Source organism: Hyalella azteca, unplaced genomic scaffold (assembly GCF_000764305.2).
Source record: "Hyalella azteca isolate HAZT.00-mixed unplaced genomic scaffold, Hazt_2.0.2 contig11811, whole genome shotgun sequence".
NCBI classification, from domain to species: Eukaryota; Metazoa; Arthropoda; class Malacostraca; order Amphipoda; family Hyalellidae; genus Hyalella; species Hyalella azteca.
In genome coordinates, this window is record NW_025941794.1 from 155,119 (window position 1) to 172,566 (window position 17,448).

The window sequence follows — 17,448 nt, forward strand, 5'->3', positions numbered from 1 at the left end:
AAGTTCTATTTTTATATAGTGAATATAGTGTTCTTTTTTTGTTATACGGTATATAAGTAGTGAATTCACTTGACCAATTAAAAGGGTGCAAAATTACAAGCCCTGTCCTGTAAGCTTACAGATACACAAGAACTGCTATATGGCTGCTGAATGCTGATATAGAACTTGCAGTGGACAAGGTCATTGTCAGTGCTCAATGGCATGTCTATCATGGATACGATAATATCACATCAATAATATGGCAATATGGTAATATCATATCAATAAAGGAAAAACAAGTACAAATCACAGAAAATATCATTTATTCTACATCTAAATCATCTACAGAGGAAGAGGAGGACTTGGGAGTTGGAAGTACTGATACCGTCAAACGGGGTAAAAAGGGACGGATTTGAGCGTTTTTTGTTAATAACTTCTTGCCATGAAACATTTCAGAAACAAGTTTAGGCTCATTTTATAGCTCTTTGCGAGGGCTATCAAATGGCATCTTCAAAAAATTCCATATGCTATTTGTGAGGTGCCAGACGCAAAATAAAACCGTCCCGATTTACCCCTCAAAGTGGGGTAATCTGGGACAAATGCAATAAAAGTTAATTTTAAAAAATTTGAAACATGCAGAATGTACTCATCCATTACTAACAGTACCTACTCTGAAGTCCCCCTCTTTCATTGTAGATGATGTAGATGTAAAATAAATGACATTTTCTGTGATTTTTACTTGTTTTTCCTTTATTGATATATTACCATATTCATTAATTACTGTATTATTAATGTGAGATTACTGTATCCATGGACATGCTATTGAGCATTGACAATGACCTTGTCCACTGCCAGCTTCATATCAGCAGCCATGTAGCATTTCTTCTGTATCTGTAAGCTTACAGGATGGTTTGTAATTTAGCACAATTTTAATAGAGTCGAGCGATTTCACTATAACAAAAAAGATCGTGAAAAACATACCTGAAACAGAAAATAATGGTTTAGTGACAACCATCATATGTTTTGGAGAAATAAATCATATTTTAGGTCAATTACTTTTCATTCTATGATGCCTGGTGCACAATTCTATATACGGTATAGCATTCTATGTACAATTTTGTGACGACCACTGATGCACTAATTTTTTAACAAGTGAATTTTTTTTGCTGAGTGAGGTAAATGTAATCAAAATTCTTTGTTGTTACTCAATTTTTTTGTTAACTGGAGCCTTTGCTAACTCAGGTTCTACTGTAAATGCATTTTTAAGGGTGTCCCTTTTTACCCTGGGGGGGGGGGTGTCCCGAGTAGCCCCACCATGCGGAAATGGCTGCCATTTTTTTTTTGGAATGAGATAGGAAAATTCTGTCAATTATGTTTTCAAGCTGACTACTGGGTGCAACTTTTCTGTAAGTAAAATCTTTTAATACTGTAAGGGGGCGACGGTCCCGGTACGTTTAATATTGATATTAAAGAGGTTCACAGTATGGCCCTGGATACTACGGGCAGGGTAGGTCACTAAAACCACCCGGCACTGCCAAGGAAGATATATTAGGAGATGCTAGCACCGCTGACAACACAGATGCTGATATGCACTGCAGCACAGGATGAGATGTGGTTAGTAAGGTTAGGATGATACAAAAATATATGAAATAGTTTTGGCTAATGACGCACAGTTCAACCACAAATTGGCTAATCCTAGATTCAATTATTCAGCTATTTGAGCGGTCCAAAACATATAACACAATCAACAGTACGCCTCCCTAAGACATAACCACTAAAGTGTTCAAGGTAAGTCAATACACTCAATGGGGTTTGTCGTCATGTGCAAGTAAAATAATTGATATAAAACACCATTGGTACGCGACAACTGACCACACACCCTGATGCGGACAAGGAAATCAGCCTATCACTCACAGGCTAAAATTTGGGTGTTTACTCGGCTATTGGGTAAAACACGCACATACCGTGCCAGATAAAATGGATGCCTTAAAATCACTGTTGCTTTGTAAAACTAGCTTTCACTCTGTAGGTTGCGCACATGAATCCCCCTGTAATCAGCACACTGTCACAACTTGTTATTCGCATGAGGAGTGGGCACTCCTAGGACTGGCAGGATGTATTCAACAGGTGGTCCAGTCAACTCATTTCCTGGGTTCTTCACTGAAGTTGCGAAGTCAGTCGCAGTAAAAGTCTCACCACAAGGACGAATTCCACCTCACTCAAGACTCTTGAGGTTTACCAAGGAAGGCCCATCTGCTCGACTCAGTGCTCAGTATTTTAACTTGACCCTTGATGCCCTATAAGTAAATAGGAGGCAGAAACCAGCTATCAGTGTGTGACAGGTGTGCAAATGGATAAGGCACAGAAGTATGCAGAATCATACAATAAAATATTATACACAGACATTGGCACCAACACCTATTCTAGCAAGGAACACAATTACATTGATACATACCAAAGCTTGGGCATTACAAAGAGTATAGTAGCTCGGGCAAGTTCTCCAGGGCCTTTTAGTTATACCCCTGGGCGCTCATACTCCCCTGGAGGGAGGTCGTCAGTCAGTGCTATGTCTAGGAACTCAGGCTTTGGAGCTGCTGGCCGGAGGAGTCAGCCTATGCAGCATAGTCGGGAAGCCTCGGGACAGTTTTTCCGACCTAGCGAGCAGGACCGGAGTCTTGCTTCTCAGTGTCATTATTGCGGAAACCTGGGACACATAAAAAGTAACTGCCGCCGTTTCTTGGGCCAGTGCCTGCTTTGTGGCTCTGCTGAACATTATTTGCGTGCTTGTCCACACCGGGGAGGTGAGCAACAGAATAAATCGGGCTCCCAGACAGTAGCAGATGTCTCAGAGAGGAAGAGTACAGGAAAGAGAGGACACAGGTGAGTGGAAAGAATGCATGGTGCAGTGACATAGATAATGATACACAAGCCACACCACTACAATACGGCAAATATTTGTACCGCAATTTATAAAATATTTTTATATACGGCAAATGTGGGACGTGCGTCCCAATTTACCCTGCCTGTCCCTTTTTACCCTGTTTGATGGTAGTAATGGATGAGTACACTCTGCATGCTTCAGACCTTTTAAAATTAAGTTTTATTTCAAGCATCCCAAATTACCTTGTTCCAGCCAAGGGTAATTTGGGATGCTTTTATTTTGCATCTGGCACTTTATGAATAGCTGATGGAAGTTTTTTGAAGATGCCATACAGCATACATTAGCCCTTACAAAGATCTTTAAAATGAGCCAATAGCCAAACTCTTTTATGAAATGTTTCATGGTGAGAAGTTATTTACAAAAATATGCTCAAAATAATCTCTTATTATCCCATTTGACAGTACTTTCAATCATGGGCAGTGGGCACATGTATGTTCCTTTCTAGCTGTAATTGGTTGAGGTGTCATCCTCTCCACCCTCCAGACACAGACTGTGAACAGTTAATAGGGTTATGGTTTCAGCCTCTCCAGACTGTGATTGGTTATGCAATGCCTTTTGACCTTTCCAATATACTATGTGTTTTGGATCATTTAAAACCTCTAGAATTTCACACTGTTCACATATGCAGCCATTACATTAGTCAATTGATCTGCGCAGAGTGCGTCTACGTGAGATGCTGGATGCACCAGTGGATGCATTTATTTAAAATTTGAGATAAGGTTAGTACTTCCTACTTAGTACCACTAGTCCATTACCACAGATTGTTATGATTGTTTTTCATAGTTAGTACCTAGTCTACAAGGAGATGCTTGTTAGGTTGTACCAAGCTACAAATTTTATTCAGTATTTGCAACAACCAACAATTGAGATGACTTTATACTAGAAGTTCCCTATGCTAGAGTTACATTTGATTTGCAGTGGCCTTGCACTTCAGACCATTAATTGCTGTTAACCTGTTAGATAATCAGAACTTCAAAAGTGGATTTGCTTATTTTAGTCTGCATCTCCAATCCAGTGGGAACAGTCCTCCTCCAAGCAAGTTCTTTATAGTTAAATCCACCTTCAGTATGGTTAGTGTGTTAGTTACTAGTTAGGTTAGTCCTGGACAGGCAGCAGGGAATACAGATCACACTGAACTTACTGAAGCAATAGCAATAGACCAATAGCAGCATAGCCACTATTATACATAGGTACTATAATAGGTGATCAATCACTGATCATTAATTAATCAATAGTTTCAGCATGCAGACCACAGTTACACATTTGAATGATTTGATTATCTAGCATCCCAAAGCGAGCCATGTTTGCTCTCAGTGACTCACGCCAGCATCAGCAAGTCCCAGCCAAAGTCTGCTTAGTCTGGGCATGGGCCTGGGCTGCCTGGCAATTGCTGTCTCTACCACTCCATTTTTATTTGATGGTCATGGTGACATGGCAGCAGCCGGCATGGCCAGTTCTCTATTTTGTTGTTTTGTCTGCTTCTTGAGGAAGTGGAGTTGTCCTCCTGAGTCCTGACCTCCATACATACACCCCACACTCAGGATTATGTACAGTGGGGGGAAATAAATATTCGTACACTTGAAAAATCGTATTTTAATGTATGTAAGTACACAAACTTAACAGGAAAAGTGATTTAAATTATGTATAGAGACACATAGTATTCAAAAATACTATCAAAAGAAATTAAATCTCAATGCAACAAAAAACAATGCAACATGTAACCGAGTGTTAGGTACCCTAGAACGCTATGGTATTAAGATCAAACCAGATAAGTGCAACTGGTTTAAAGAGAGTGTCCCATTCTTGGGACATATAGTTGGACGAACCGGTCTGACAAAGAGCCCTGAATATGTAGAACAGGTTACAAACTTCCCAAGGCCATCAACTGTGACACAATTACGGCAGTTCCTGGGACTAGTGAACTTCCAGAGAAAGTTCATACCAAACTGTTCAGTCATTGCCCAGCCCCTGTCATGCTTAACAGGAGGGCCAAAGAAGAGAAGGATCGAATGGACTGATCAAATGAATACCTATAGCATTTGAGAAGCTCAAGGAACTTACTAGAAAGGAGCTTTTGTTGTCATACCCTGATTATTGTGCATCAGCTTCGAAGCCTGAATTGTATGTGGATGCCTCAGGTTATGGTGCTGGGGCATGTCTGATGCAGCAACAGGATGGCGTTGCTAGGATTATTGCTCATAATTCAATGTCATTCAACCCAGCTCAACGTAGGTACTCTACCATTGATCGAGAGCTGGCTGCTATTCGGTGGGGGGTTAAGGTATTTAGACCATTTTTGTATGGGGTTCCCTTCATACTCTACACAGATCACCGACCTCTGACCTACATGAAAAACATGGCTTGTGAGAACTCACGAATAAGCAGAACCCTCAATGAGTTGGGGGAATATGACTTTGAGATTCGGTATATAAAGGGAGAGGATAATTCAGCAGCAGATAGTCTTTCTCGACTCCCTGGATTTGATAAAGGCAAGGGAATTACACCCTTTGGAACTGGGTACCTTCCAAGAGGCCTGGATGTGTTGCAGGTAGTGAATGGCGGAGGTGATTCAATGGTGGAAAGTCTGTTCCTTCTGCTTAAACACCGTCAGACTAATGTGGACCCTAGCCTGAAGATACTGGAAGATTTTCATAAACTGCGTCAGGCTTTAGTGAGTGAAATGCTCCACAGTCCGGCCAAATTTGGAATTACAATGTCAAGACACAAGAAAGCTGAAATAGCAATGTGTAAGAATTCTGGACAGCTGCTGGGAGAGGAATTTCTAGTGGTGTGTTCTGACCTCTATGGATTGGAGGTATGGGTTCATTGTGGGATGGAAAAGCCAATTATTCATGCACTCGCCAGTGACAAGGCTACACATCCTGAGAAACGGATCCACTTGCAGATGTTAGCAGGGATCCATTATAACCCTGTTGTAGAGAACAATGACTACATGCCTGCAAATGATGCAGAGGGGTACCCAAACGGAAGATTAGATAAAATGTTATCCGCAGATGATGAGGAAGAATCTGGCGGTGAGGAGTTGAGTGCCAATTTCCAGTGGCTCAAGGTGAACTGTAGCTGCAAAAGATCTGCAGAGTCAACAGCTGTTGTAAGGATGCATGGTGAGAACCATTGTGCACTGATTGACACTGGTGCCCAAGTCAGTCTCATCAGGGAAGATGTTTGGTTGGCTTTACCAGAGGAGGTAAGGTTGAGTTCGGTTATCCATGTGGATGAACAGGTTAGACTAAATGGCATAGGGGGAGGAACCTCAGATTTGGCAGGTATTGTCATGTTGTCTGTTGGCCTTTTTGATTGCGAGTCACTTTGCAAGTTTCCCTTTGCAGTTGTGAGAGGCAAACGCCTCCCTTTCTGCCTCTTGCTTGGAGCAAATTTCATTAAGGAAAACAATATTTTAGTTGACTTCCATTCAAAGTGCATACAATTCTCTACCATGGGAAGTAGGTATATGTTCCCACTAGGTCGCTGCAGTGAAAACACAACAAGCGTGCAGTTTTGCTTTGATCATCATATTATGATTGTAGATTCTGGGGGTGATGATCATGTTCCTGTCTCATTCCTTGAGGTTGAGGATCTGATTGCTCTGCAGACAAGTGATTATGCAACTAGGGTCTTGAGGAGGAAGGTAGCCGAGGGTGTTGGGATTGCTGAACTTGATCAGCCTTGTCTCAGGCAGTTTAAACGGTACCATGGTAAGTTAAGTTTACATGAAGGGTTGGTGAAGTACACTGGCTTTCAGTGTCTGGTCCCGGTAGTTCCTTTGCATTTTCTGGTGGATTTTGTTGTGAAGGTTCATTGTGAAATGACACACATTGGTTGCCACAAGCTTATTGAGACGGTGAGGAAGCACTGTTGGCACCCTCAACTGGATGCAATCACAAAAGATGTGTGTGCCTGTTGTGTAGTGTGTCAAACATGTAAGGTTTATTCCCAGAGCATTGCTCCTCCCATGCTAAAGATAAGAACGTCACGTCCATTCGAGTTGGTCTCTGTTGACCTGGTTGACTTTCCTAGGACAGGGAGAGGTTTTGTCACAGTTTTGATGGTGGTTGACCAGTATTCTAAGTGGTTAGTGGCAGTCCCACTCAAGGACAAAAAAGGAGAAACGGTTGCATATGCTTTGGAACACAGGGTATTGCCACTGTTGCCTCGATGCCCAGAGAGGATATTATCTGATAATGGCCCAGAATTCAGATCAATCAAGTTCAATGAGGTCCTCAATAGGTTTGGCATTGGTCACCCCCGCTCAACCCCTTATCGGCCATCTTCCAATGGGGGAGAGGAGCAAGTCAACAGGACAGTTGCAGAGATGCTTAGGACCTCCCTCACTGTTGCTGGTGCATGGGATCTTGAATTGTCACGCACGGTTATGATATATAATAGCACTATGCACCGAGAATTGAATATGTCCCCCATCTGAATTCCTTTTGAGATGGCCCCATGATATAGATGGTCGGCCTCTGATATCATGCAAGACGCGCGATTGCTGGAGCGAAGGGAACCCCAATTTTGTATCATTTAAAGTTGGTCAGAAGGTTCTGCTGTGCATTCATCGTACAGGGAAGTTAACAGTTGATAAGCTGAAACCCAGGTATGAGGGGCCATTTACAATAACTCGTGTGCAAGATAATGGGGTGACTTATGTTTTGGAACGTACTATTGGCAGCACCGTGTACAAGAAATCAGTTCATCACCGCCAAATCAAAAAGTATAATGATCCCCCAAAGTACCTGAGAGAACATCCGGCTGGGGTGTTGTTGCTGGCAAGGGGAGCAGGTACTATGCCCCCACATTCAGGTGAGTCTGATTCATCTGATGAAGTGATCCTTCAGCTGGGGGATCCTTGGTAGATGTCAGTACTGATGCCTCTGACACTGGGTCTCAGAATAACTTTACTTTGGTTGAGCTGGATTGTGTCACTGGCATTGTAGTCCCAGGTCCTGGGCCTCCACTTGGGCCAATGGGCACAAGGAGTGAGTTGGGACTGAGAAGAGGTCGGAGAGTGAAACGCAGGAGAGAAAAATCTATTGCACCTGAGAGGGTTACAGAGCCCCAAATATCACAAAATCTGATTTTAAAGCCTTTAGAACTACTGCCATGCTCAGAGCCTGTCCCGATGAAAATGGTTGAGCAAAGAGGACATTCTAGTCCTGTTGTGTCATTACCTGGAGGGTCTCTTGGATGGGATGTGTCTTGTATTGTGCCTCCTGGTTCCACACTCATTTCAGTAGATTTGGTAGAAAGAGAGGTTAGTCTTGGACATGAGCAGTTAGAGGGTCTGGAATCCTCGGGTCTTGACACATTAGATCGTCACATTTCTTCAGCAGATGGTGATGTAGGCAGTGTATCTGTGCTAGAGTCTGAGGTTGATCAGGTGGTTCATGGAGGTGATCAGGTGGTTCATGGGGTTGATCAGGTGGTTCATGGTGGTGATCAGGTGATTCGTGAGGATCGTGCAGTGGAGGTTACATCTGGGGAGGTTCTGCAGGAACCTAGTTTTCATGGTTTTGATCATGAGGAAACCAGCGATTTCTCAGGGTTCCAGCAGGTTCAGGGGCCAGTTCTCCCGGACGGTTCTGATGCTGGCTCTCCTGGTCAGTTCAGATGCCAGCTCTCTCAGGAAGAAGTTGCAACATCTTCCCCTAGACTCAGACTACAGGAAATTAAATACCGGCCAAATATGGAATTACAATGTCAAGACACAAGAAAGCTGAAATAGCAATGTGTAAGAATTCTGGACAGCTGCTGGGAGAGGAATTTCTAGTGGTGTGTTCTGACCTTTATGGATTGGAGGTATGGGTTCACTGTGGGATGGAAAAGCCAATTATTCATGCACTCGCCAGTGACAAGGCAACACATCCTGAGAAACGGATCCACTTGCAGATGTTAGCAGGGATCCATTATAACCCTGTTGTAGAGAACAATGACTACATGCCTGCAAACGATGCAGAGGGTTACCCAAACGGAAGATCATATAAAATGTTGTCCGCAGATGATGGGGAAGAATCTGGCGGTGATGAGTTGAGTGCCAATTTCCAGTGGCTCAAGGTGAACTGTGGCTGCAAAAGATCTGCAGAGTCAACAGCTGTTGTAAGGATGCATGGTGAGAACCACTGTGCACTGATTGACACTGGTGCCCAAGTCAGTCTCATCAGGGAAGATGTTTGGTTGGCTTTACCAGAGGAGGTCAGGTTGAGTTCGGTTATCCATGTGGACGAACAGGTTAGACTAAATGGCATAGGGGGAGGAACCTCAGATTTGGCAGGTATTGTCATGTTGTCTGTCGGCCTTTTTGATTGCGAGTCATTTTGCAAGTTTCCCTTTGCAGTTGTGAGAGGAAAACGCCTCCCTTTCTGCCTCTTGCTTGGAGCAAATTTCATTAAGGAAAACAATATTTTAGTTGACTTCCATTCAAAGTGCATACAATTCTCTACCAGGGGAAGTAGGTATAAGTTCCCACTAGGTCGCTGCAGTGAGAACACAACAAGCGTGCAGTTTTGCTTTGATCATCATATTATGGTTGTAGATTCTGGGGGTGATGATCATGTTCCTGTCTCATTCCTTGAGGTTGAGGATCTGATTGCCCTGCAAACAAGTGATTATGCAACTAGGGTCTTGAGGAGGAAGGTAGCTGAGGGTGTTGGGATTGCTGAACTTGATCAGCCTTGTCTCAGGCAGTTTAAACGGTACCATGGTAAGTTAAGTTTACATGAGGGGTTGGTGAAGTACACTGGCTTTCAGTGTCCTGTTCCGGTGGTTCCTTTGCATTTTCTTGTGGATTTTGTTGTGAGAGTTCATTGTGAAATGACACACATTGGTCGCCATAAGCTTATTGAGATGGTGAGGAAGCACTGTTGGCACCCACAACTGGATGCAGTCACAAGAGATGTTTGTGCCTGTTGTGTAGTGTGTCAAACATGTAAGGTTTCTGCCCAGAGCATTGCTCCGCCCATGCTAAAGATAAGAACATCCGGCTGGGGTGTTGTTGCTGGCAAGGGGAGCAGGTACTATGCCCCCACATTCAGGTGAGTCTGATTCATCTGATGAAATGATCCTTGCTTCAGCTGGGGGATCCTTGGTAGATGTCAGTACTGATGCCTCTGACACTGGGTCTCAGGATAACTCTACTTTGGTTGAGCTGGATTGTGTCACTGGCATTGTAGTTCCAGGTCCTGGGCCTCCTCTTGGGCCAATGGGCACAAGGAGTGAGTTGGGACTGAGAAGAGGTCGGAGAGTGAAACGCAGGAGAGAAAAATCTATTGCACCTGAGAGGGTTACAGAGCCCCAAATATCACAAAATCTGGTTTTAAAGCCTTTAGAACAACTGCCATGCTCGGAGCCTGTCCCGATGAAAATGGTTGAGCAAAGAGGACATTCTAGTCCTGTTGTGTCATTACCTGGAGGGTCTCTTGGATGGGATGTGTCTTGTATTGTGCCTCCTGGTTCCACACTCATTTCAGTAGATTTGGTAGAAAGAGAGGTTAGTCTTGGACATGAGCAGTTAGAGGGTCTGGAATCCTCGGGTCTTGACACATTAGATCGTCACATTTCTTCAGCAGACGGTGTTGTAGGCAGTGTATCTGTGCTGGAGTCTGAGGTTGATCAGGTGGTTCGTGGAGGTGATCAGGTGGTTCATGGGGCTGATCAGGTGGTTCATGGTGGTGATCAGGTGATTCGTGAGGATCGTGCAGTGGAGGTTACATCTGGGGAGGTTCTGCAGGAACCTAGCTTTCATGGTTTTGATCATGAGGAAACCAGCGATTTCTCAGGGTTCCAGCAGGTTCAGGGGCCAGTTCTCCCGGAATACCTCCTTAATATAAATATTAAACTTACCGGGGCCGAACGCCTCCCCTTACAACACCTTTTTTCATAGATTTTTAGAGGTAGTAAATGTATGATTTCTTAACTAGCTTCATGCTACAGAGATAGTAAAAATATTGAACTTTATGCTTTTTTTTAGTTTTGTAAATTTTCAATTAGTTTAGCTGCTACAACAGTTCTGCTAAATTTTGGAGGACAGTCCCAATTTATCCTGCCCATCCCTTATTACCCCATTTGGCAGTACCTACTGCAGGCATGGAATATATCTACTTGGTGAGCTGCAACTGGATTTTTTGGATTTGCCTGCCCTGATAAATAGTATGATTACATTTCTTCAAGCCATGAATTCCATATCTTTGCCATGAGGAGCCATTTACAAGCTACAAAACTATTTACAGAGTCCAGTGCATGTGTTATCCTAAATATCTAATTTTACCTTAAAAAATCAAATGGCAACAGTAACATTTGTCTTTACATTAGTGGCAATTAAACACATGAATGACATGATGTGACCGCAACTATGCGATCAACAAAACATTTTGGGGCAACTTGTTTTCATTACATTCTGCAGGATATTTTGGCAGGAGGCAGGAGCGTTGAAGTATACTGCAGGGGTGCAGAGTGAGTGAATATCAAAAGATTATTGGTGATGCATCAGGATATCAGCAACAAAATTTACACCTTCAGATGATCTTGCTAACATATTGGGATTTAAATTATTGCATTTTAGAAATTACTTAGAAATTATTGGAAATCTGGAAGACTGCAAGTGCACACAGTAAGGTACTAAGGTTTTTACTTTCTGGTGCGATGATATCTTTCATGATGCCACACTGAGGATGATGTATGTTTTCGGTGAATTTTCCCGTGCATTTTCACTTTTTTTAAGCTATTGCTGTGCACAGTTGGCGCAATGTAATAAAAATTGATTATCTTCGCGCACGTGTTCGCGCAATCCCGGCCATCTTTATTTTAGAAGAAATTTTCTCCAAAGTCATATGGCAACACTGAACACCGTCTGTTTACATTTCGTATGTATAACAGCCGCAGTTTACGATTACCGTTTGTTCCGTATCCGACAAGGCGGACAACCGAAAGAGTCAGAAGTAACCCGGACATGTCTTACATTTTATTATTGTCAGTTTGACTCGCGTAGTCAATATACTCGCATATATTGTCAACTAAAATAGTAAAACTATTTTAGCTTTCTAAAGTACGGTGCATGGCGCATTTTTTTACCAATGTAGTACGGCACACCGCGCAGGTCATTAAAATGACAAAATAAATTCCCGCGCACCTGGCACATCTTCCTGACCATGGTCATGATGCAGTGCATGGACCATGGACAGGGCTGGAAAAGTCCTATTTTTGTCTGAAATATAGCGGCTCTAATATCATATAATTTCAGTAGGTATGAAATCTTGCGGCTCGAATGTCATAAATTTTTGTTTGATTGAAAAATCACGGTTTGCACTTCACAAACATGCCATTTCATAAAATTTTCAACTTCCGCAATCCGCATTGCTTTTACCGTTCCTGCCAAAATATCCTGCAAAAAAAAACATAAACATCGTAATTTAAACAAATCAACTAAACATTTTGTTGAAGATCTTTCATAGTTCATAGTTGCTGTCATGTCAAAGCGGTCAGACTGCATTAACAGGTGCTCAACTTACAGTAGAGACAAATTTTATTGTTGCCGTTTGACTGTTTTAGGGTAAAATTAGAGATTCAGGTTAACATGTGCATGGACTTTGTAAATAAATTTGTGCCTAGTAAATGGCTTTTCATGGCCAAGATATGAAATTCACGGCTCGGTGAAATGGAATCACGGCTTGAAGAAATGAAATCACGGCTGGCTAATCCATTAAACTACGGCTCGAAAAATTCAGTCGCGGCTCACCAAGTAGATATATTCCATGCCTGACCATGGAGTTGGTCAGTTGGAGACTGGAGAGTAAAAGTGCCCGTACACGGGTGATGGGTACGATACTGGTAGCAAGTAGATCTGACAAATGCCAATTTGCCAAATGTCTGCGGAATAGTCTGCTGCTTGGTGTGACAATGGTGTCTATCCCGCAAGGCGCAAGTAAACTTGCCTCGAGTCTAAGCTTACTTGCAGGATAGCCTAGACTCCAAGCGGCAGACATTTGGCATATGTCGGATATACTTGCCAGTTGCCGTCAGTACTGTCCCCATGTACAAGCACAATTATATGATATTAATCAGAAGAAGAATCAGAATGCGTTTATAATTCTAAGTTTGCAACACACAAAACTGAAGTGAAGGGTAATAAAGAATAAACTCACGTCTCACGGAACTCAGAAGCGACTTGTAAGCAGCAAGTGGCTTGTAGGTAGAGGACAAGAAGCCTTTATTTTTTTTAGTTGGGTTTAAGACTTGTGGCGATAAATGCGCCCACCAGCCTGATCTGTGTCTTTTATATTTATATTTACACAGAAAATGTTTGGACAATAAATTTCTTTAATGATTTCAAAATGCATCTCCTATACGCACTTGCGGAACCCGGAAAATCGTAATTTACACAGTAATCCAGCGCCGGTACCGCTCTGACACAAACTTCGAAAACTATAAGCACTATAATTGTGGCAAGTAGAGGCGTACAGAAAACGAATATTTCAATAATATTAGAAGAATCGATTTCTGCTTCAGAGGTCACTTGTTGTGCCCCACTGGTTATCAGCTGTTTTCACAATTCCAATTCCTTGATCAGCTCTCTACAGTCGTCGATATGTGTGCGCGTAAAAAAACTTAAGGACTTAACCTAACCTCACAATCAGAGTTTAGTAAACATTGCCATAACCAAACTCACCATCATATAATCCCATCTTCAAATCACACCACAGAAAGAGTCCGTAAGATTAATTTACTTTCGCGCAAGTGAAATCAGCCGAATTATTCTCATTAAAATATCCACAATAGAAGGGCCAGATGCTTCTCATTTCAGACTCTTCATACCTGAACTCCGGGCAAAAGGTTTGTGTTTAAATCTGCACTATTAAAATCGGTGGGCAGTAAGACCTCGTCAGAATTGGTACGATTTTGTCATATATTTTCGGACGATACCAAACGGAACGCTCCAATTGGCTGTTTAGTCACTACCTAATATTAATAATGTATGCGCCAGGCATAAATTTAAATAGTCCAAGTTATTTGATTAATTTGATTTTCGATGCGATAGACAAAGTGATGAATGAACGTTAAGATATGACAAGTGCATCGTAAATATTTGTCACAGTAAAAATATCATAACAGAATAATACATTGGAAGCTACAAATGACAAAAACATTGATCTGCTACTGGCCTAAACCAAAAACACTCGTGTATCACCGTGACGTTAAAAAAATAATGTTAACTGATAATGCAATGGTGGCTGTTAAAGGATGGTACCGTCGGGCTGGCCTTAAAGTATTTGCCGTTGCTTGTTTTGTCTTGTGATGTGCATCTGCCTCCGATGTTCGGCACGTTTCATCAAAATATTTTCAGTTCACTACGCATTAAATAAGATTTATCCTGCACATTCGTGCTTCCTTTTAAAGAATAAATCTTCAATGGATCAAGTATAGGTTGCTCGAACGGGAAACATTTATCAACACATCACAAATATACAGATTTAAACTTATTATTATTTAAATTATTTCGGGATTACCAGCAGCACATCGCTCCATGAATTACAGAAATGGTTTCGGTACATACTTGCGGCTGGACAATTTCAAAGTAAACTTTAATGCAGATTTGCTTTTCAAGGAAAGTCAAGGCACGGGACCCTTTTTATTTTCATATAAAATTACTGGATTGCATCCACGATACAGGCATTAAAAATAAACGGGAGAAGATGTCGTGATTTCAAACCACTTAAAATCCGACCACAGAAATGGGGGAAAAAATACAATTATGAATCCGAATTTTCAATGGAAAAATTCACGAACAAATCGTAGAAAAAAAAACGGAGGATACGAGAGAGAAAAGGAGAAAGATAGGAAGACACAGGAATTAAGAGAGATAATGTACAGGCGAAAAGTCAGCTGATCAAAAACCTAATAAAAAAACACTAAAACGGCGCTTCTTCCTCTGACCAAACAAGTGAATAAATAATAAAGAGAAAATATTGAGTGTCGAATCAATTGTAGGACAATACAGAGGCGGGCGATGTCCTAAGAGTACAGAACGAGGCTCTAGTCTTCCTACAACAGAACTAAGCTCCCAGCCACGCGAATCTGAATTCATCATAAATCAACTGATGAATTGATCAATCATCGTCTATCAATTCAATGATAAATTAGGCAGCCAACATCATCATCGGATAACGTGGCTCGTCTTGCAGCGATGATGAGAACCATCATCAGAACGACACAATGAGTGGCTGATCTCGCGATGATGGCATCAGAATGATAGGCTCAGTTCACACACACAGGGACAACATAGGTTAAAATTAAGCCCCTACTGAACAGTTCGCTCGTTACACACGCGAAAGAAGGTAACTATTTATACTGAGTGAGGACTTACTACGACGGACTGAACTACACAGCAACTTGCCAGGACACGGCGGCCCTCATAACAAAACAGCGGACAACAACACAACTTAACGCGCCATACAAGCGGCGGGGGCGGGGCCGTGGTGGCGGCATGCCGGGTCACGGTGAGCCAGTGAGTGCCACCACCATCAGTATTTGGTACACTTGTACTTCGTGATACACCAGCAGTACTTAGTACACCAGTACCACCTAGTACACCAGCAGTACTTAGTACAATAGTACTACCCAGTACACCAGCAGTACCTAGTATAATAGTCTGGCTAGTACACTAGCAGTACCTAGTACACCAGCAGTACCTAGCACACCATTACCACCTAGTACACAGCAGTAGCTAGTACACCAGTACTTCCTAGCACACCAGTACCATCTAGTACACCAGCAGTACTTAGTTCCTCAAGAGGCGTGGCCGGCCCCACAATATGTACTGCAGAAGCGGTAGGAATATATAAGAGTCATCACGTGTTACGCTGGGGAGGCTACAAGACCTACAAGTAATATTATTATATAAAATATGTTCACTTCTGCCCACTCGCTTTGTCCTGTGTTGTTCTTCTCGCCCTTCATTGCTTATTAACGAAACTCCTGCACATTTCCTCAGCACGTCGGATCCTCTTTTAGATTTCACAACAGATTTTATTCCTTATTTTATTCATAAGGGATATTTTTTGGTAGAAAACCCGCTAAATTCTTAGAAAAACACGTGAAATTTAGAAGCTCTGATGCTTTTATGAATTAATTTGGTCTTGCAGGCAATGGCAGAGAATTTCTTGTTGTTAACTTATATTATTTATTAGTAAAATGTTAACAAGAGGAAGTTCTTTTGGCTTAAAATATTCGATGGATTATTTCTTATCAGTGCATGAGGTTTATGAAGGTAATCGAGACCGAATATACCAAATAAACCGAGACAAAATATATCGTCATTTAAATCGAGACCGAATATATCAAAGCTGCGATCTCCTTAGATTTTGTTCAAATTAAATAAATTTTGCCAAAGCTAATACAAACATTCAAGGTTTAATTTTAAACGACACTTAAACGCCAGTCAAAACAAATTAACCTCATTCATCGCTACAAACGATGTTCCGTTGATTCTCATTGGCCACGCCACCACCTGACATGCAATCCAAGCTTGACTTCTATTGGGCAATCACCACTTAGTATCCACCAATCACGGGCACGAACAAAGGATGCCCGGCCCTCATGGGCCAGAAACCCAGCCAATCAGCGCTGGTTTTCTATTTTTTCTTGGGCTTCTGATTGGCGGCGCCTCGCGGGGGGGTCACAGGCCGCCCTGAGTTCAGGCTCACGTACGAAAATTTCTTCTTGTCGGCGGGCTGAAAAAATGATGCAAAATTATCAACCAGTGTAGCATTGATGAATAATTAAATAAAAACTATACAATAAAACTTCTAAAACGATAATTATGTATTACACTATGAAAAATAGACAACGGTACGTAAATAAGTAGATGGTTTCGAATGTTCACCCGTTCGTGTGTAAACTAGATATATAAATAACTGAACAAGGACAACAAAGCGTACAGAGCGTCACCAATTAAAAAGCTTATAGAGCAAAATATACGTAACACAGGCTATTAATAATGAGGTGAAGATATTAAGCAGACTTTCAAGTAGAAGAATATTTAGTAGCCTCTTAAGTAGTATCAAGTACCTATACAAAGTATGGCATGTCTCGCCTTGAGTATCTGGAAGGAGCTCATGAGCGTCTCTTACAGTACTAAGTACACTGTTAAGTAGACCACTAACTACACAGTTAAGTAGCCTCTTAAGTAGTATCAAGTATAGACGAGTCACGTGTCTTGCCTTGAGTATCTGGAAGGAGCACATGAGCGTCTCTTACACTACTAAATAGACCACTAAGTACACTGTTAAGTAGACCACTAAGTACACTACTAAGTAGTATCAAAGTAGTGTCACGTGTCTTACCTTGAGTATCTGGAAGGAGCACATGAGCGTCTCGTCAACGCTCATCATGGCGCCGGCGTTGTCGAACTCGCCGCAGTAGTTGGGCGCCGAGAACAGCGTCACCAGCTGCCGCTTGGCGAAGAACTCGTAGCCGTCCTCCACCACCTGCCGGGGGAGGGGGGTGTGGGTCATGGGGGT

At 42.1% G+C, this 17,448-nt stretch overlaps 1 protein-coding gene and 1 long non-coding RNA gene across 2 annotated transcripts; one reads left to right on the forward strand and one right to left on the reverse strand.

Annotated features, from left to right (window-relative positions):
* The first annotated feature begins 7,660 nt into the window (after window positions 1-7,660).
* Window positions 7,661-10,817, forward strand: LOC125178676. Its single transcript, XM_047883014.1, has 2 exons — window positions 7,661-7,684; window positions 9,913-10,817. The coding sequence occupies exon 2, from the start codon at window positions 9,954-9,956 to the stop codon at window positions 10,815-10,817; it is 864 nt and encodes a 287-aa protein (XP_047738970.1). The 5' UTR covers window positions 7,661-7,684; window positions 9,913-9,953.
* A 3,728-nt stretch (window positions 10,818-14,545) lies between these two features.
* On the reverse strand, window positions 14,546-17,417 carry LOC108681200. Its single transcript, XR_001931477.2, has 2 exons — window positions 17,272-17,417; window positions 14,546-16,659 (listed from the first exon to the last, which is right to left on the reverse strand). It is a non-coding gene; the product is annotated as an uncharacterized LOC108681200 (long non-coding RNA).
* Window positions 17,418-17,448: the final 31 nt, after the last annotated feature.

Bases quoted from the DNA above. Each gene is read 5' to 3' on its own strand.
- LOC125178676 (XM_047883014.1), top strand. From the start codon at position 9,954: ATGCCCCCACATTCAGGTGAGTCTGATTCATCTGATGAAATGATCCTT.